The sequence below is a fragment of the Mustela erminea genome, chromosome 11 (genome assembly GCF_009829155.1).
Source record: "Mustela erminea isolate mMusErm1 chromosome 11, mMusErm1.Pri, whole genome shotgun sequence".
Taxonomy (NCBI): domain Eukaryota; kingdom Metazoa; phylum Chordata; class Mammalia; order Carnivora; family Mustelidae; genus Mustela; species Mustela erminea.
Window position 1 is genome coordinate 44,374,226 of NC_045624.1, and position 21,965 is coordinate 44,396,190.

The 21,965-nt window shown below is 41.2% G+C and overlaps 1 protein-coding gene across 8 annotated transcripts in view; it reads left to right on the forward strand.

The window, feature by feature from the left end:
* The window catches only part of PDE1C (phosphodiesterase 1C), a 582,509-nt gene that overhangs the window by 347,889 nt on the left and 212,655 nt on the right, over positions 1–21,965 (forward strand). The window contains exon 1 of one of the 8 annotated variants that reach the window (XM_032304739.1): positions 8,607–8,635. The exons of the other annotated variants lie outside the window; for them this stretch is intronic. Within the exon in view, the coding sequence (XP_032160630.1) occupies positions 8,622–8,635 (14 nt within the window). The 5' untranslated portion in view covers positions 8,607–8,621. Of the gene's footprint in view, positions 1–8,606; positions 8,636–21,965 lie in introns of those variants that run through there. 8 annotated transcript variants of the gene reach the window in all.

The window sequence follows — 21,965 nt, forward strand, 5'->3', positions numbered from 1 at the left end:
CCTTAGGGTTGTGGCAAATGTCTGGAAAGGAGCTATTTTTTGCTGAATATTTATTGAAGGGATTCTGAGACAAAATGCTAAAAGCTACACTTGAATTGCTATCAGAAGATTCAATTTTTAAAGAACAAGTTTCTGTCATTTACCTTTGAAATTTCTCTGAAACTCATTATTTAGTATTATCATATTATATTAATTTTTACTTTTCATGAAATTCTTTATATACAGGGAGTCTCAAAGAAATATTATATCTGGACTGAATATTACATATTCAACAAATATTTTTGAATTCCTGCTTTGCATGAGGTAGTGGTATAGGTATTGAGGGTATAGAAGTAAAAACAAAGTGACAATTTCTTCAAGCTTCATTCTAGCAGAGTGAGGCATAAAATAAAGTACATAAGTTAAATATATGGAACTGGCATTGCTATGGAGAAAAATAAGGCCAGTTGAGACTGGGGATAGTGGTGTTGGTGTGCAAGCAAAAATAGTGAGGACGGGAAAGGCCAAGACCCAAAGTATCTGATCATTATTTGTATGACTATTTTGATTATTTATCTTAGGATAAACCATCATGATATATGAAAAATAATCATTACAGTCATTTTACAGTTCCTTTCAGTGGCCTCTTTTCCCCATGCTCCTGATCCCAGCCAAGAGAATTAGTGATACAACTTACCTGGTTTACAATATTCTAAAAGCAAGTGGGCTGAGGCTTATGTTGGAAACAAAGTACAATTAGGAGGCCAGTATGGTAGGTGTGCTGAGGTGGCTCTTTGGAGGAAAGAAGTTAATGGGGCATATGTGAGGGTAAAGTTTGTTTCTTAGGACACAAGGCCTATGTATAGATAGAAGTATTGAACAGACAGCAGTAGGCAATTAACTCTGACACAGGTTAAGTTCTATTTTTAAAACCTCTCTGGATCCTAATAGGCTTAATTAGGCAAACTTAATGGAAAAATAGGATTGCTCATGGGGTTCCAGATTCTGAACTCACTGTTTTAGTCATAATGCATGCACTTGAATATTATAAAAATAAGGCAAACCTTGGAAGACACGAGGCTTTGATTGCACCAAGGATTATCATAGAAAGTGAGTGGGGAGGAGAGAAAGGGAGACCACCACCACTGAATGTGCCAGACACTGGACTCGTTCCTATTCTTGTCCTGCCATATGGCTACGAAGCAGGAGGGTGGCAGAGCTGGGATTGACGCTTACCCAAGCTGACTTAGTATCACGCTGGCCCCTTTTTCTGACTGCACTGGGTGACCCCAAGGGCCACCACGTCTTCCTCTCTCTCATGTCTGTTGGCCATATGTGTGTACTTTATTGCCAGTGCCAACCATGTTTCTCTTTCCTACCCAACTTACCCGTTTATGGAATTGTATCATGTTTTTCTGTCCATGAGCAGAAAGAGAACATTCCAATACGGAGCTCGTATGGGAAATGGCATCAATCTGTTTTATAGTGTTAGCACCAGCTGTAGGTGATGGGCCTAGCAGGGAAGCCCTCCTTGAACATGAGGCTTGTGATCCAAGACACCTATCCAGCGGTGGTATCTGAAAGATCTGGGACCCAGGACATGTTTTATGGCCCCTACATGGGAAAACATTTTGTACTTAAGTGTGAATAAAATAGTTTTTCTAAATTAATCAATGTCGAAAATGTTAATTCTTCTGAGGGCATTGTACCCCAAAGTGAAACTGCTCACCAGTTTAATGTGCCAGAAGAATAAGAAGGGAGTCATTTTCAGGCAAAGAAGTAGAAATCAATTACCTGTAAAAGTTTTTAAATTCTTTTTTTTGGGTGATTTTGTTTCTAGATTAAGTAAATGAAACCCCTGTGCCTTTTCTTACTTGATTTGCTTCAGTCAGAATCAGTGCCCAAAAAAGGGCAATAGACCTATCATCGATCTGCAGAAAGAAAATTCCACTAAAGAAGGGAGTAATGACATTTTGAAGAAGTGACTTTTGAAAAAAAGTTATCCTGGAAAAATCTGATTTAAGTCTGGCTTGACTATTTCAGTGTATCTGGGGGCACCAACTGAAATTTGTGCAAAATGTCTTTAAAATGAGTGCATTCAAAGATGAGAAATCAGCTGTTGACTAGAAGCAATCCCCTAACTTCTGGCTTTATGCCAGAGTGTGAAGTGTCTGTTCTGAACTAGACCTTTCAAACATGCCAGCCAATATGGAGCAGCTCCTTGCTGCTGGGATTGGAGGAACTCCTTTTATGTTGCCCTCGGCCCGCAAGAACGACAATCAGCCTGGTATGGTGTTAATGCTTCATCTGTTTATTTCATCAACTTCCTTAGCTTATATGCGGCAGGGTGACCAATAAGGGGCCAAGCAATGGGGAGAGCCAATGAGAGTCCTGTTACTATGCTGATTAAATTTGAAATGACTATGTCCTCCAATGACTATGTCCTCCTTTAGGTGGGCTTCACCAAAACGTTCGTTGTTTACTTGCAGCGTATTTTGCTGGCAGTGAGCCAAGCGCCATCTTGTAATGGCGGGGACTTTCCCGGCCGGAGGCGGTCCCCGACACTTTTATACTTTCATGAACAGGCCAATGAGGAGGAGAGGGAGCTCACTAATTGTGAGGTTTGTGTGATTTACCAGAATCTCAGCCTCCTTGTTCTGTGGCGAAGATGCAATGAAATGGTGTGAGTAAGGGTTAGTGGGCACTTGATCAAAAAGGGCTGTGTATGGGGCTATGATGAGAGTTTATAAACTAAGGATTTGGATGAATCTAGTCTGATTCTTTGCACTTGAAGTTCAAGTTTCAAAAACGCACTATATCCTAGAAAGCTCTGTGGATTAGTAAAGCATTAGTAACAGTGACAGCTTGTAGGATATGCACTTTGAGGCCAGGGAAGCAATGTTTTACATATTTTCATCCTCTATAGAAGCTGGCACCAATATGAAAATACAGTATGTGCCGACTAAAGAATTATTGATTATTGGAAATTTTCCTCTTATACCAATCTAGAATTTCTTACAAATGGCTCTTTGGATATATTGGGAAGTGTGTGTGGTTCCCAATAATTTGGTATTAAGGAGAATTTACCTGTGGTATATGTTTGGACTTTTTCTGTGGCATGTGATAGAAAACCCATCTTAAGCTAGTATAAGAAAAAAAGAGATAATTTATTAACCAGTGAATCTGAGACTCAGAGAGTATGTTGGCTTTAGGTGTGGCTTGATCCAGGTGTTCAGATGAAGGCATCTAGGCCCACTGTCTCACTCTGTTTTCCCACATTCCTTCTCCACATAGGCTCTATTCTGTGCCAGGTTAAGCTGTTGCCAGTAGGCCTTAAGTACCTCCAGATTCAGTCCCGTAGACTGAAACATTATCTCTACTCACTCTTGCACAAATCCTAGGGCTTACTTGGATTGGAGAAGTTTGGGCACATGTCCATTCTGTAGCAGATCCTGTGGAGAAGGAGTGGGTCAGTATGCACTCTGGCCAGGTCTGAGTAAGATATTCTTTCCTGGAGCTGGCAGTCCTGTTCTCTCAAAGCAGGAGGCCTGAATGTGGGGATGTGAGGAGTGTATGACTGCCAGAAGAAAGGGGGGGTGGACACCAGGTGACTAATTTACAGTAAATATTCCCTCCAACTGTAGGCCTTTGTAACTCATTCCTCCTCTGGTAAAGGTTAGAGAAAGGATATTATCCTTAATGAGATAATGACAATTCGAATTAATCTATTCTGTTATATGAGTCCTCTTTGTTTTCAGGCGTCTTGGAAGCCATTTAAACAACAGAGGCTCCCTTTAAGTGTCTAGACTATACTCAAGGGTCTCTCTGAAAAGAACTCTCTAGGGATCCAGGAAATTGAGAGATTTTGGTACATGGAGTTGGTTTCAAGTTTTCACCATGCATCTTAGCTGTGACTTTCTGGAAAACTGAGCATGTGGTTCTCCCATAGAGCCCTGCAGAGGTGTGAACAGAACAGCCACATTAAATTCTGTGCAAAGGACAATCTTTGCATGAAGCCCCTTCTCATCCATATCTTACCTCATCAGAAAAGCCTTCCTGATTCTTTTATCATTACCTGAAATGACCTTTTGTTTTTTTTTTTTGTTAGTCTTTTCTCACTAACATTAAACTCCATAAAAGCAAAACATTTTTTTTTCTTTTCTTTTCTTTTCTTTGGATAGCCACAGTACCTAGAACAGCATGTGACACAAAGTAGGTACTCAATAGTTAGTAGGGAATGAATGAATGGCTCCAAGAACCAGTCTTCTGCCTCCCTAGGAACAGACTGTTTTTTGTAAACATGAGGTTGGCTTAAGTAGCTACAGTGGCTGAGTGCAGCCATAGCTATGTTGTTGTAATGGATGGGCCATGTAGTGTAACGAAGTCATTAAACTCCGAATGTTTTGCTTTATCCCAAAGACATATGACTGGTTTAAGGCAAGGAGTGCATCTGGCTTCCATGATAGATGGGGCTTACAGTTAGACGATAAGCATTGTAGTATGGAGTGCTTGTCTTGATCCATACAATTATATCTGAAGACAAACCATATAGAAATGGAATAAGGTTTACTGTTGGTGCCTTCTTGGAGCTCCATCTTACAGCCTGCTTGACAGAGATACCAACTTGCAGAATTTTGCCAGAGTGCCTGGAAAAGAGTTAGAGTTTCCTTTGCCAGTACCTCCACCCATGCCTCCCCACTCCCACTGAGCTGGGAGAACAAGGACTGATTTGAGAGATTGCCCTTGTTACAGGGGACCTACCTGTCCCCACTGCAGACAACCTGTTGATTGGGTCTCTGCGTAGGTCTGTGGCAGCCCAGGCTTTTTTGATGAATTGTATTCATTTGGTCAAATGCGTGGGCTTAAACTTTGCAGAAATGAAGTTGAATGAACATCAAGAAGAGCTAGAGGGCTGATAGCTTAGCACACTGGTGGGACTCAGAGTATATGTTAGTCTTACTTATAGATACTGCTTTTATGGCGAACTACCTAAAAAGACATCCACAAAATGAAAAGAAACTGAATTTCAAGTTTTAAAAATATTGTTTGTAGTTATCAGTCTGTGAGTCTAAATGATTCAGAATTTTTCATTCCACTTTGACATTTTTAACAAACATGTATAGCACGATCCAGGTGTTAAGCAGTGAAGATAAAAAATTGAATAAACTACAACTGTTTTGATTTCAGAAAACATTCTGTCTAGAAAGGAGGCAGATCTGCACATAACTCATTTGAGTATCTGTGGTAAGTGGTATGATATAGTCTGTGCAAAATACCATAGGATGTGGCAGGTAATTCTTGGGGTGGAATGTGTGTGTGGTGTTTATGCTCTGGCTATGACTTTTTATCTCTAATAATACTAGAAACAGTAAACACACCAATGTTCATTGAGTACTTGTTACATCAGGCAGTTTTCTATTTACTTATTACCTTTATCTCATGTAATCCTTGTAGTGGACCTTATGTGATAGGTACCTAGATCATCCTCATTTTGCAAATAAGGAAGCTGAGGCTCACAGAGGATCGGCTTTGTCCCAGGTCATGTGGCAGAACCAGTACTTACCAAGGTGACTGTGAGCCATGGCTTCTCAACACCACGGGGCTCATGCTTTCATGTTGGCTGCCTGGATGCTCCCAGAGGTGCTCCCTGTGGATCACAGGGGGTGGTTTTCTTCCCCTGTAGGTCACTCTGCTTGTCTATGGAATCTGTGCACATGTGTGTGTCCCTAAGGTGACTTTACTGGTATGAGGATTCATTTTATGTGTTAACTTTGCTGGCCAAGGGTGCCAAATTGAACATTGTTTCTGGGTGTGTCTGTGAGGATGTTTCTGAATGAGATGAGCATTTGAATTGGTGGACTCAATCAAGTAGATTGCACTCCCCAATTGGGTGGGCCTCATCCAACTGGTTGAGGGTCTGAATTTTACAAAGAGTGGAGGGAGGAAGAATTTGCCTCTCTTTATCCTGCCTCACTGCTTGAGCTGGAATACGTCATCTCATTTTCTCTTGCCTTTGGACTGGTTCTCAGGCTTGCAGACTGGAACTAAATGACGCCGATGGCTTTCCTGGGTCTCTAGCTTGCAGGCAGCAGATTCTCCATGATTCCATGAGCCAATTCCTTATAATAAATCTCCTTTTATATATATGTATGTGTACATATGTATTATATGTGTGTAATCTCCCATTTGTTCAGTTTCACTGGAGAACTCTGGCTATTATAACCTGTCTCAGGGGAAAAAAAAATCTTACTACATTTGTGCGTTATGAAATGATGTTTGTTGGTCTGCTTTGGACAGCTCACTTAGTAGTCCCCACTCTGGTTCTCACTGGGTTTTCAGCATCAGTCTCACTGCTGGCACTGAGCTCAACCTACTATGTTTTAATGTGCCCACCACAGCTGATGGAAGGTTCTGCCTGGGAGCCTTGGGGACCTGGATTTTGAGCTCCTCCCCCAACTTTTTGACTTTTGGCTTCTAAACATGACCTCACTGGACCTTAGTTTCCACATCTGCAATGTGGCGATAAGGATGTGTTTGCTCCCTCAACCATGGGGTTGTTGGGCAGGGCAGTTATTCCTGTGTGTATTGGTTCAGTTGGTTGATGGTGATCTCTCCAGGAGGTGCCGTAAGCCAAGGCCAGTCTCACAGCCCCACTGGGGAGATCTGATGTACGTGGATAAGGTTGAGAACAGTTACTACTACATACAGCGTTACTATACAAAAAATTATATAATAATTATCAGTCACTATACAATAGGTTATTTTAAAAAAGGATTTTATTTATTTATTGAGAGAGAGAGAAAGAGGTGAGCAGGCAGAGGGGCATAGGGAGAGAGAGAATCTCAAGCAGACTGTACACTGAGTATGGAGTCCCACGTGAGGCTCAGTCTTGCGACCCTGAGATCCTGACCTGAGCAGAAGCCAAGAGTCGATCACTTAACTGACGGAGCCCCCCATGCATTCCTACAAGTTTTATTATTACACATGATGATAGTAGTGGTGATAGGCAGCTATTACTTACCAACAACTTACTGTGTACCTGGAAAACATACTTTTATTTAAACATTAGAATGAACTTCTGAGATGGGATTTCTTATTCATTTTTTAAACTCATTAAAAAACATTTAAAGTAGGGGTACCTGGGTGGCTCAGGCATTAAGCATCTGCCTTTGGCTCAGGTCATGGTCCCAGGGTCCCGGGATTGAGACCACATTGGGCTACCTGCTCATCAAGGAGTCTGCTTCTCTCTCTCTACCATTCTCCCTGCTTGTGTTCCCTCTCTTGCTGTCTCTCTGTCAAATAAATACAATCTTTAAAAAAAAAAATTTAAAGTAGTACATATGCGTGGTATAAAATTAAGATGTACAAAAACTACATTAAATGAAAAATTAGTCTCCTTTTCACTGTAGATCTCTTGGTCCTACTCTCCAAAGAAAACTCACTATAAACATTTTTTTGTAGCCTTCAAGAATTCTTATCCACATATGGGCAATATACTTATATCCATTCTTTTGCACAGGTGTAGCCATATTACATACAATTTTATACAAAAAAGATCAGCGTCTACCTCATTATTTTTGATAGTGATTAGTACTCTTTCTCAGAGAATCAGTAGAGTAAAAAATCATATTATGTGAAGGTGTTCTGTAAAAGTAAAAATATTAAAAAGTGACTATAACTATAAGAACTGGACAGCATATGGGAGCTCGAGCTAAGGGGCTTCAGTAAAGGACTTTGGATTCTGGGGCAGCTCGATGATCCAATGGAGGGTGCAGTGTGGCTTTCTGGGTGTGCAGGTGAGCACAGAGAGGGTTTATTGGGCATGTGTGTGTCCGGGGCTCATCTTGGACCCCTGCTCTATAATGAAAACACTGATTCCCATCCCGCTGGCTGGTATCTGAGGCTGGTGGGAGGGTCCCATGCTGGGAGGATTGGCGTGGGACAGAGTGGGACAGAAGCAGCGAATGACAGAGACCTAGGAGTACAAGGGTTGTCTTCTTGGGCCCCTGCCTTCCCACACCACTTTTCTGCTCTGTGTTTTTTGCTTTTTGTTTTTCTTTTTTCTAATTCCCACCCCTCCCTTTCCACCCATACTCCCACCAAACTTAACTGGTAAAATCCTGGTTTAACTTCAAAATCTTCCCCAACACCCTTGCAGATCCTTCTTACAGTACTGGGAGTACAGCAGGATAAGAGCTAACTTGTTGTGAATTCTTATTACATTCCAGGCAGCATTCTAAATTCTTTACATGAATTTACTCTTTGAATCCTTATCACAACCCTGGAAGAGACTCTATCCCTCTTTTATAGATGAGGAAGCCGGAGGCTCAGAAAGGTCATACCTTTGATGAGTGATGAAGCCCAGTTTCAAATTACGGCAGTCTGATTCAACGGTTTGACATAATACCCGTAGTTGCTATTATTTGGTTTTTGCAATGACCTTGAGTAGGTGTGGTTGTCTCCATTGTCACAGATAGGAGGGAGAACTGGGTTTTCCATGCAATTCTCATGTCCTTTCCCTTCCAACTTGCTGCTCTGTAGACACCTCTGAGAGTAGAAGCCCTTGCGCCTGATCTACCCACCACTACTGGGGGTCTCTTTCTTCTCCCAACAGTAGCCACGCTTGGCATTGCTCCTGGCAGATGGCAGGCACTCAGTAAGTAATTGTGGCACGATCAGTCTGTCTCTTGGCTGCTCTATGTGTGTGGGTTCCTTACGTCACCTAAACTTAGATGCATGTGTCACCATATATAATACTGAAACTATATACGGAAAGGTATAAAAACCTGTGATGACTTAATGTGGACATGCCACCCAGAGTTCATCTGAGTTCTTGTTTGAAAGCGTTTTTACGTTCATGTAGGAGTGCCATTCCCTCCATGTTCTTGACCTGGCATGTCATCAACAGATATAATAATGCATCAGTGTCACATGAGCTTATCATGTGCTGTGTGGGAAGTGGCTGCGGGGTCCAAGAGCTATGAAACTGCAGGGATTCCTGGTGCTTCTCCCAGGCTCTGCTGTGCTCTGCTGAGTGTGATTGGCGCAGATCCCCTGGCCGAACCTGTGCCGGGCTGTGTGGACCCTGTATGGGGGTTTGGATTGGGCTGTAGTAGGGTGTGTCAGTTATCCTGGCTCATTTAACCATGTGCATGTTGAACAGATGATGTGGTCTTATTGAAAGGTGTATTTGCATATTAATGTGCCTGCATTTTGATTCTGAGCCCTTTATTTCCTCAGGACTATGCCCCTGAAGTTTATGCTTAGGTCTGAGAATGCATGTCAGTTCTAGCCATGCCGGTGTCTGATGTAACTGTCCCCTGGCACAGTACTGGGCACACAGTGAGCAACCATAAATATTGAGTGAATGAATGGTCATGTCTTTAGGGAGTGAGAAAGTTTTTGGGTAGGGAAGAGTTTCTGAAAATCCTCCAAGTGTATTGTTTCTTCCGTTACTGAACCCCAACATTTCCTTTGTGTTTCAGTACTTGTAAATGACTCATGGTGTTCTGACAGCACAGCCATTAGGAGGTGGCATGGTAACCTTGGCTGTGACCTTCTTGGTTGCAGTAGGTTTGCCCAGAGAGTTGCTAAAATTAAACTGTTGCTTTGGCTTAGTGCTGTTGACCTGCTTTCATCATTTGAGAAAATGTGCAGATATTAGAAAATTTGCCAGGGGCTGGAATTTGGCTGTGGAAATGAATTTCGGATAATCCTCCATTTCGCTAAAAGAACTTCTAGTATTACAATTTGCATATGTTAACCAAATTGTTAATTATACACAAAGCAATGTGTATGTAACTAAATTACCATATTTTTATTACAAATGGTCATTTTCTGCTTTAGTCTTTTTAATTTTATTGTGAACTGTACACATGATCCTGTAGCATTGTTTTGTTGTTGTTGTTGTTGTTTTTATCTTTTATTTTTTAAAAAATATTTTATTTATTTATTTGACAGAGATCACAAGCAGGCAGAGAGGCAGGCAGAGGGGGGGGAAGCAGGCTCCCCGCTGAGCAGAGAGCCCAATGCGGGGCTAGATCCCAGGACCCTGGGACCATGACCCGAGCTGAAGGCAGAGGCTTTAACCTATTGAGCCACCCAGGCGCCCCTTTTTTGTTGTTGTTTTTATAAAGATGTTATTTATTTATTTGATAGAGAACAAGCGGGCACAAACAGGCAGAGGGGCAGAGGGTGAAGGAGAAACAGACTCGCTGCTGAGCAGGGAGCCTGACACAGGGTTTGATCCTACGACCCTGGGATTATGCCCTGAGCCAAAGCAGATGCTTAACCAACAGAGCCACCACGGCACCCCTGTAGCATTCTTTAATTTAGTTTAACAATTCTTTTGTGGATCACTAATATAAACTCACATCTGTACCTAGATGTGTACAAAGATAATTGATGATAATCCAGTGTATTACCTTGGCCTAGCACAGAGTCAGACACATGGAAAAGGATTGCTAAGTATTTAGTGATCCATCTAATATGTATACATGCATTTTTCCATCTGGTGATAGTGCTATTAAAATGTATTTTAGCAGCCATATAAAAGTATTTTCTTTATTTTTTTAAGTAGGTGATATTTATATATTTCAAATTTAAATTATTGTTCCAGAGCTCTATGATACATATTCTGGAATCCCAACTCATTCTTGTCTAAGCATCTGACAGGTTTATGATGTATGTTTTCTCTGAGATAGAGAATTGGCTTTGTCTATAATCGTGCCTATAGCCAGCCCTCCGTATGGAGGTGGGAAGGCTCACTATCTGGGTGAGATAGTCAAAAAGATGTTAATCCCACCACTTGGCAATGAGTCCTGTAGCAACTCCCAGACTGTTGTTGAGACCATTGTGAATCTAAGAAGCCAGCCACCATTCTTTCAGTCTCTCCCAGTTTTATTGTTGCATCTGGCCAGCAATTTATTTGGACCATTGTAGAATCTTATCTACACTCCCCTCATGGGCATTAGGTCTCTAACTTTTGTCCCATCCACGTGGAGACCTGAAACCAACCACTGTGAGTGGGGATGAGGAAAGGGAGATGGAACCAACATTTCTTCTGTAGCTACTGGTCAGGTACTGTATGGGATCCTTTATCTGTGTTATCTCATTTGATCCTCATGACAACCTTATGAAGTAGGTACCAGCACCTCCATTTTAGAGTGAGGAATCAGAAGCTTCATGTGCTTAAGTAGATTGACCAATGTCCTAATTACTATTTTGAACTCAGATTTGTCTGTTGAGAAATCCACACTCAAAGCTTCTGTGCTGACTTGCTTCATGTAGCACTGTTATATTATGTTTTATTAATATTTGTCAATCTCTCCATCCATCTTTACAGTTTCATGCAATGAATTACTCCTAAATTCAGTGCCAGGAAGACCTATCTTTCTGTAAGCTGGTAGTGCTCCCTTTTATTACATCGTGAGAGTTATTTCACTTCTCTTGATTATCTTTTTGCTTGACTGGAGAGCCAAATTGAGTGCTCAGTTGTAATAGTCCCCATCTCTGATTTCTGGTACTTTTATCTCCCCCTTTCTATCTAGAATTTTACTGCTCTCTATTCTCTTATTTTAACTGCCTTATAAACTTCCAAATTATTTCTCAAAGTTAAATTATCGTAACATTTTTCAAACAGTTAAACTGTTTTACTCATCTTGGACATTAGCTTAACAATGTTCAACAATAAGGAGATACTGGATCCAGTTAAGCAATACAATTTGTGTCTTGTTTTTCCACACACGTGTGTGTATAGAAGTGTATGCCAGGCATCACGTTACCTGATTTCAAGCTTTATTACAAAGCTGTGATCACCAAGACAGCATGGTACTGGCATAAAAACAGACACATAGACCAATGGAACAGATTAGAAAGCCTAGATATGGACCCTCAACTCTATGATCAATTAATCTTCGACAAAACAGGAAAAAATATACAGTGTAAAAAAAGACAGTCTCTTCAATAAATGATGCTGGGAAAACTGGACAGCTATAAGTAGAAGAATGAAACTCGACCATTCTCTTACACCGTATACAAAGATAAACTCAAAATGGATAAAAGACCTCAACGTGAGACAGGAATCCATCAGAATCCTAGAGGAGAACATAGGCAGTAATCTCTTCGATATCAGCCATAGCAACTTCTTTCAAGATATGTCTCCAAAGGCAAAGGAAACAAAAGCGAAAATAAACTTTTGGGACTTCATCAAAATCAAAAGCTTCTGCACAGCAAAGGAAATAGTCAACAAAACAAAGAGGCAACCCACGGAATGGGAGAAGATATTTGCAAATGACAGTACAGACAAAAGGTTGATATCCAGGATCTATAATGAACTCCTCAAACTCAACACACACGAAACAGGCAAACATATCAAAAAATGAGCAGAAGATATGAACAGACACTTCTCCAATGAAGACATAAAAATGGCTATCAAACACATGAAAAAATGTTCATCATCACTAGCCCTCAAGGAGATTCAAATTAAAACCACATTGAGATATCACCTTACACCAGTTAGAATGGCCAAAATTAACAAAACAGGAAACAACATGTGTTGGAGAGGATGTGGAGAAAGGGGAACCCTCTTACACTGTTGGTGGGAATGCAAGTTGGTGCAGCCACTTTGGAGAACAGTGTGGAGATTCCTCAAGAAATTAAAAATAGAACTTCCCTATTACCCTGCAATTGCACTCCTGGGTATTTACCCCAAAGATACAGATGTTGTGAAAAGAAGGGCCATCTGTACCCCAATGCTTATAGCAGCAATGGCCACGGTCGCCAAACTATGGAAAGAACCAAGATGCCCTTCAACGGACGAATGGATAAGGAAGATGTGGTCCATATACACTATGGAGTACTATTCCTCCATCAGAAAGGACGAATACCCAACTTTTATAGCAACATGGACGGGACTGGAAGAGATTATGCTGAGTGAAATAAGTCAAGCAGAGAGAGTCAATTATCATATGGTCTCACTTATTTGTGGAGCATAACAAATAGCATGGAGGACATGGGGTGTTAGAGAGGAGAATGGAGTTGGGAGAAATTGGAAGGGGAGGTGAACCATGAGAGACTATGGACTCCAAAAAACAATCTGAGGGGTTTGAAGTGGCAGAGGGGTGGGAGGTTGGGGTACTGGGTGGTGGGTATTATGGAGGGCACGGATTGCATGGAGCACTGGGTGTGGTGAAAAAATAATGAATACTGTTTTTCTGAAAATAAATAAATTAATTTATAAAAAAAAATAAAAAAAGAAAAGAAAAAAAAAAAAAGAAGTGTGTGCCAGGGCACGTGCACACAAATATTAAGAGGGCATGCCTTCTGAGCCTCCCGTCTATGGCCCGCATGGGCCTGTCTTGATATTTGTTTCACTGACTCTTCTTTTAGGATCTGATCAGAACCAACTGCACAGTGTGATGAAAGATCATCCATCCAAAGGACATTGTCCTTCTTACTCCTTAACTCCCCCATGTGAAAGCTGTTTTTAAAAAGGCATTTTCTGACTGTATGAAGACTTTACTCTAGGTCTGTGACCTTGAAATTTAGTTTTGGGTACCATTTTGGATGATCTGTATTAAGTGTTTCAGGCTATAAATTACTATTCTAACGTGAGGGCTGGGGCTAGAGCAGGGCAGGGACAGGGTAGGAAACACTTTCTCCCATACAGGTGCAAACCCATATAGTAATCGTGATGGTTCTTCAGTGAATGCTGTTTCAGCCTCTGCTGTGAGGTAGACATTTCATGTTGCCAGCTTCACTCTCCAACTTGGGTTTCATACCCAGTCAGTGCATGGAGGAGTGTGTGTGTGTGTGTGTGTGTGTGTGTGTCCTGAAGCATAAGGAGGCAGATGGTTCTGAGGGCTGGCACAGAGTGGGAGCTTCCTGCTGAACAGATGTCCCTCTTGGGGTAATGCCGGCTGCCCACTAAACCTATGTTTTCTGGCATCTATCCCCATTACCAACGGTTCTTTCACCTTTTGAATAGGCAGCTTGTACCTCAAGTACATGTTGGGGGAGGCAGGGTAGGAGATGTGGACCAACCAGTAACTGGGAACAAATACAAACACATTTGCTTAGCCTAGATGCTGGGGATAGTTCAGTACTGATGCTTTTTGTTTGTTTGGGTCCTAAGATTTGATGCTTTTGCTAGGAGACCAGTTGGTCTGTTGGCTATAAGCAGCACTGTGTATAGATGCAAAACTCCCTCCATGAAGTTACAAAGTTGGGTAGAAAATCTATTCTTATTTGTAAGAAAGTGGTGAACCAGTCAGTGTTTTCAATGCCAAAACCTAGAGGGAATGAAAAACAAATGAAAAAACTCTGAAACAACTCCTTAGTTCATAATTAGGAACGTAATATAATTATGTTATAATTTTAAACATAATTTTAAAATGGCTTACTCTTACATGGATTTAGATGCACAGTTGAAAAATGTAAAAATGTTGGAGAAATATCCTCTACTGTAGAACAGGACTTCTGGGCTCTGAAGGTGTGGAAAGAGAATGAGTCACTGGGAGGTAGATGTATAAGCCTATATTTTGGCTCCTTAAAAATTGCAAAAATGGACTTGTCCATTTAGTATTTACAAAATAGACCTCCAACCAGAAGGGGCCTCACCGGCTCTCTTCCTTCCCTTTACCCTCCCACTATAATTCTAGGAGACCCTAGTTGTAGTTACCTGTAACTAAAAGGGATTCTCAGGGGAAAGAAAAAGCTGCCTTTCTGAGTAAGAAAAAAATACCCAAAATAGTATCTGGAAACAAGCGTATCCATGAAAAGGGCAAAGATCATCTGGGTATTTGGCCTTCTCTCCAGGATGATTCTGTTTATGATATAGGATGGGAAAGCATTTCTAGATGTACTATTATAGTCCAGTCAGTCCTGCCATTTGGGTTTTTGTTTCAGGGGTGAAATCACAAGACTGGTTCCTGCTACATTTTGACGGGACCAAGGATTCTGAGATAAGTTGGAGTCTTTGGTAAACAAGCACTTGCTGGAACCTGCTGCCATTGTTTTACAAGCCAGTTAGGAACAGTAACTAAGCAAGCTTCTAACAATCTTCAGTTACTGTTTCAGGGTTTGAATAAAGCTTAGGTTGAATTCACTTCTTCTGTAGATGGTCTTTCACCATCTGAGGATCCTGAAGTTTCCAGATCCCTAATTGTTGGACCTGTAAAATTTAATGGCTGAAGGAGAGTGGGAAAATGGTTCCTAGTTTCCTTCTGATTGTGATGAGGCTATCAAGAACTCACTTTTTGTAGTTCAAAGATACCATACATTGGATACTCCTCGTTGGATTTGGTAATCTTGGTGTAGACAGGTAAGATTTTACCATTAGCCCTTCCTTATTAAAGGCGAGAACTGAGAGGTCAGAATGTCACCCAGCTCGTCGATAGCAAATCTGCTTTCAAAACTAGTTCTTTTACTTTCCAAGTTCAGTGCTAGTTCCAGTAAGCACATTAACACTAAAAACTAGGACTTTCTATTCTGAAATGTTTTGATTATGAATGTGTCTAAAGTATTCATTCTTTTTGTAATAAGGCAGCTTAGGTAATATTAACATATATTCAGATCAGAAAACTAAGGCATACAGAAATTTGGGGACTTGCTCAAGGCCATAAAATGAGATTAGAGGCAGAGCATTGAGAGAATTGTGGTCCTTCAACCACACACAGTGACTGTTGTTTGCGTTTATATCTATCTTCTTCTGGTTTGGAGCACTTGCCACAGCTTGTGATACCAAAGGAATTAGTCAATGGGACTTCAGTATCAGATAGCAACGGTGATTTGGCGACATCACGGACTTTCCACTTCCTGGTTTCTCTTCCTGGGACGCTAATGATTTATTCTGTCTTCTACATTGGGCAGTTGGGAAGACATACAGATAAATTGTATGCTTTTCAGCATAAACACTGTCCAACAAGGGAAAACTCAGGACTACTGCATTTGGCCAGTTACAAAAAGGTTTTTATTTGTTCTTAAGAGATCAAGTTTGTCCATCATTTTCTTTTTACGGATAAGGAAAGAGATTGAGAGAGACTTGTCAAGGTTGCAAGGTAAGTTAGTGTAAGTTTTAAGGTCATACATAAGTTAGTGTAAGCTTTAGGATCAGCACTTAGGCCTTCCAATTTTCTGTTCTGTTCACTTTTTACTCTCTTACATCTTTGCATATATTAGCATTCCAATTATTTATTATTTTGATGTTCCTTACTGATTTGTAAGATTTTATGAGGCTCCTCACTGTAAAATTTCTTCCTTTAATTTCTCATACCCAAAGATTTTATATTTATAAAATATTACATTATGAAATAGAGAAAAAAATTAGATTTGTAGAGGAAATACACCCATTCTCCTGATTTCTAATTGATCACTTAGGACAGCTGAACATATATGCTCTGAGGGCCTGTGTCTCCCTTTCTTATTTTTCCCCAAGCCAGGTCCTCTGGAACTATTTGCTTTCTACCCCTGGGGCTGGCTCAGACTATGATCCTTTGCATACCTCAAAATGTCTTTAAATCAGCCAGCTCTAGTGTTAGATTATCTATTGGGTTAAACATTCATACCAAGTGGTCAGGAATGATTATGTTGGAGTTCAAACAGTAAGCTCACAGATATTCTCAGTCTCAGACATAGCTGAGACATTCAAAACACTTTTTATTATCTCACTATGAAGCCACTTAAATATTAACCAGTACTTATTGGCTTGTATTGGGAAACACAAAAGCATAATTATTGGATACGAAAAGCTCCTCTAAGAGATGTTCCCAGAGCAACTGGCATAAACTAATTAGAGTTTAACTATTACGGACAATACACTAAGTAGGTACTAATTGTATGGTGTGAAGATTAGTGATCAGAACTTCATTGTGTTACGTATAAAATGCCACTGGAGAATGGAAAACAATAAAACTTCCACTGATTATAATTGATATTTATACAGTGTCTTCCTCCCAAGATCCTGACAAGTGCTAGCAAGCCATCATTATCTGCCATCTCTGTGTGGTGATGAACAATAAGGATTTAGCAGTTTTGCTTAAATAAAGAGTCACAGTTATTAGTATTGGTGCCATAATATTTAGAAATGCTGTTATTTACACACCTGTAATGTGTTTTCTATTAAGCTGTGAAATGCCCCCCTTTCCCCTGTGACTGTGAACGCTGCTGCAGACACATGTGACTGAAGGCTGCAGGACTTTGTACTTGGCTGTCCCTTCCCTCTGCACCCTTCTCAGACCCTCCCAGCCTGTGGAGGACCACCTCCCTGCCCCCCAGAGAAGTCTCACCCCCCCCTCGATTGGGAGTTCCTGGGGTTTCTCATATGTGACGAAACAATTCTCTCATGGTTTTCCTCCCTGAAGCCTTCCTTCCCTGATGTTCATGGGGCTTGCTGGTGCTAGGCCCCAGTGCTTCAGTCATCCTGGCTCCATGGTGTTTCCTTTAAGAAAAGGACTTCAGTGATGAGCTGGTGTAGATTCCTGATTCTCCTAAAAGTACAAACTCTGGTATCATCCCAGTGGGTACTGTGGTTCCCTGGGTGTCACTGAGCTGTAGCCACATTCACACCCTGGGTATCGTTGTGAAATACCCTTGCAGCCTGTGAGCACAGCCCACCTTTGCATTGGGCTCAGGCCTTATGTGTGGGACCCCTCTGGGGGACAGGCACTCTTTCTCTCTTTCACCCCCGACCCCAGGGCCTTTTTCAGGTCATGCAGATGAACTCATGGAAATCGATGTCTCTAGGCTTGCCTCCTTATGCCTTTTCCAGATTAACCCAGAGGTCTGGAACCAACTAGAAACCCTATAATATATTACCAGCCACAAAGACGATGGCTTTGTGACTTTTAGAAGAAGCACTGTGATTCACACTCCAGTGGCCCAGGGACAGAATGGTGAGCAAGAATTCACAGGTTGTGTCAGTGGAAAAGGAAGCATGCTGTTCAGGAGATTGCTTAGAGCTGGTGGAAAAATAAGCCAGTATTTACTGAGTTCTTACTATTCACTGGACCATGTACTTAGTATTTACTGATTTTATGCACACAGGTACACATACACATAATACATACACATAACATACACATAACATACACATAACACACACACACACACACACACACACACACACAAACACAAACACAAAGATGCATTTCATTAAGTTCTTTTTTTCAGTCCTACAGTGGAAGTCAATTTCTTCATTGTCCAGGACAGATAACAGGTTCAGAAAGCAGAGGGAGGAATGGAAGGGAGCCAGTATTTACTGAGTGTCTACTTTGTGTCAGGCGTTGTGGAAGTACACAGTATATGCTATCTTATTAATCCTTACAGCCATTGCCATTTTGTAGGTGAGGACATGGAGACACAGAGAATGTAATTTCTCGATGGCCACAAAGTTAGTAACTGATGAATCTGAGATTCTGACTTTGGTCTGTTAGAGTTCAAAGTCGTAGTTCTCTCCTTGGTGCAGCACAAGGGACCCAGAGACCTCACTTAACTCTGTACCCACATACCTGTTTTCAACCTTTGCCTCAGAGGCCCTAACCTCGTTTACTTAATCAGAATCAGCATTCTAGGCCTCTGAATTTCACCCTTGCCTGTATTCTCTCCATGGAGATGTTGCTTGATGTGGTGACCAGAGCCTGTAGTGTAAGACTTTTGAGGGCTAGCCTGGGAAGTTAGGCACTGTTAGGTAGCATCTCTGTAGGGAAATGCATGTCACATTCCAATTAAATGTCTCACAAATAAACTTTGACTCTATAATACACATTCATTCATATATGAATGAGGGAGCTTCTCTTGCTATCTGGAGGCAACTCAAAGTTGCTGGTAAAAAACATGTAAGAGGCTCCTTGGTAGGAGGAGGAAATAGTAGTAGTTCAAATATGAAATGAATATCATAGTAAGATCTCAATGAAGTATTTTTTTATTTTTTTATTTTTTTAAGAAAGAAGGTATAGGGAGAGGCAGAGGGGGAGGGAGAGAGAGTGTCTCAAGCAGACTCCATCCTGAATGCAGAGCCTGATGCAGGACTCGGTCCTACGACCCTGATATCATGACCTGAGCTGAAACTAGTAGTTGGACGCTTAACTGACTGAGCCACTGAAGTGTCTCGATGTATTGAATTTTTAAGTTTGATTTTATTTATTTATTTTTAAAAAGATTTTATTTATTTGACAGACAGAGATCACAAGTAGGCAGAGAGGCAGGCAGAGAAAGAGGAGGAAGCAGGCTCCCTGCTGAGCAGAGAGCCCCGATGTGGGGCTCCATCCCAGGACCCTGAGATCATGACCTGAGCCGAAGGCAGAGGCTTTAACCCACTGAGTCACCCAGATGCCCCTTAACTATGATTTTAATTTAATTTTTTTCCCTGCATTTTGCTGCTCTAAGTGACTCTCCAGCAGAGCAATTAATTTAATTTTGAATCTGAATTAAGTTCGGTAGTCAGACTCACGAAAGCAGATACTTTTTTCTTTAAACCTAGTAGAATTCAAGCAAATCTATATTAATTTCACTTATGATAAGGATTTCTCTGCTGCTGCAACTTGGACAGATACTATTCCCATCATTCTCAAAATCAACCAGACTATCGAGGGTGTTTCCTTATCTAATTCCAATTTAGAATTAGGGGCTTGGTCCCTTCTTCTGAGAAGACTTCATGCACCATATTTGCTTTTCTGTTCCTCTGCGCCTCCCACACCAGACTGCAAGCTCCTTGTGGGAGGGGCTCCTTCACACTCACCAGCTTCCCTGTACCCGGCCCCGTGCCCTGCCCAGTCCTCAGGAAGTCTCTGCTATGTAATCGACTCTGTAAATGACTTAGTTATTCCCTTTTTTTTTTTTTTCTAGTTGAGGAAGTTGAAACTCAGGACAGAATAGATAATTGAGTATGATTGTATAGTAAGAAGTGATGGAGCCTGCGGGAGAGAGTGTGAGCCCAGAAGAAGGCTGAAGGAGCCGGTCTCTGGATTATCATAGTTGGGGAGAGCAAAGGACAGTTCACCAGTCAGGGGCCAACAAGGGCTGCAATGAGTGGTGTCATTAAAGGGAAAAGGTGACAAAGGAGAAAGTAAATGTTCTCCAGATGAGCAGGGACAGTGGAGTATAAGAACACGTAAAATGTTTGGAAAACCACTGGACCAAAGGTGAAGACTTGTTTTATATCTATACCTATACCTACATCTGTGTCTGTGTCTATATTCATATATCTATCAAAATAGAAAAGGAAAAGTTGGTTTATCAGGAAAATGTCAGTGGATGTGTATGTAAATATGTATTATACATAAATAAATAAAACCCGATATGCATGTTTGTGAAATGTTTTTGGTTTTATGGTAGGGAAATAATTGGAAATACCTGCCTGCCTAGGGTTCACAGCAGCAGCACATGTTTAGCAAAATGTGTATGATGGTGAACTAGCTACTGGGTTGGGAGGAGACATACAGAGTAGTACCATTCTGTCATTGATCTTAAAGAGTTATAAGCCAGAGAAGGAGGATATGCCCTGAACACAAATGAAAATAAGGCAGAATTTACTTAGGGCTTTACCCTAAGTAAAGCCCCCAAACTTTAAACTTCATGTATATATATATGTATGAAGAGGCCCAAATATGGAAGAAACTGTACCAAGTTAGAATATATGTTAAAGATGATTCCTGAAGGATGGGCAGAAGTTCCACAGATGAGGCTGGAATGGAGAAGAGGCAGGTAAGGCAAAGTCCTGTTAGGAGTTGCTGCGATTGCTTATATGGATTACATGAGCATATTTTAAATTAACTTACAGATGTCGGCATTGTTATCAGTCATGGCTCTGGCTGGAAACCAATGGCAGACCCAAGGGTTTAACTCAGGGGCACTTAATAAAGGTACTTTTTACAGACAAATGGGCACAGTTAATAGAACCAAGAAGAGTAATGAGACACCCAGGGACTGGCAATGGTGGGAGACTGTCTCTGCCTGGGTCTGATGGGTCAGGGGAGGGGTGAAGGGACTGAGGGCTGGAGGTAGCTCAGAAAATTATGAGAGGAGCTGCCTCACCTGGTGCTATCAGAACAATAGTAATCTTAGGATGTCATGTCCTAAGTTCCCCGTCCACCCCAACTTCCTTCTCTTTCCACTCTCTGATCTTCTGCTGGTGCCTCCAACAGAAGCTCAGTGGGCAAGTGGAGGGCCACAGTGACTCCAGGTGAGTCATCCCCCAAAGGCACCCTGAGAAGGATGTAGAATGGATTCAAGCTAGGAGATAACCAGCACAGATACAGAACATACTCCACTCATGCCAACGTGATACCAAAGGTTCATTATGGAACTATTCACAGAGAAGAATTCACCAAAAGATGGCCTTTTCATTCAAAAGGATTTTATTACTGAAGTTACCAGAAATAATCTCTTTTAAGTCTACTTTGCATGCTAATGAAGCTATAGTAAGTTTCACTAGAAAAAAAAATTGTGATGATGCTTCGATAAGTTAGTTTTATTATGGAAGGGGATATTTTATTATCCAAGACCTTGCCCCTTCATTTCATCTGGGTATTTGCAGAGAGAGAACAAAGACCTTCTTGGGGATCAGAGCTGGAGCCGATTGTTTTCCCTTCAGGCCCGAGTGTGGTTTTCTCTTTAGGCAATTAAAAAAGTCCCAGAGCTCTGTAATATCTTCCAGGACTCCTGAAAAGGAATGGAGGCAGCGGTAAAATGAGCTCAGCTGGATGGGCCCACCCTGTTCTGGTTCCTAAATGCCCCTGGGAATGAGTGCTTTAAAGTTGCACATCCCATTTGCATCTCTCTGTATACTTTTCTTAATCTCCTCGAGAATCCTTGGTTGATCAAGAACAGGTTGTTTCTTTAGCAAGGATTTCCAGGTAAACAATTTAAAGATCTCTCTTTTTAAAAAATATTCTATGAAATAAACATGCGTATGAATAAATTTAAAACAAATAATTAAATATCTAGTAGCTTAATCCCAATCTATCTAGGAATTTTTTTTTTTCACATAC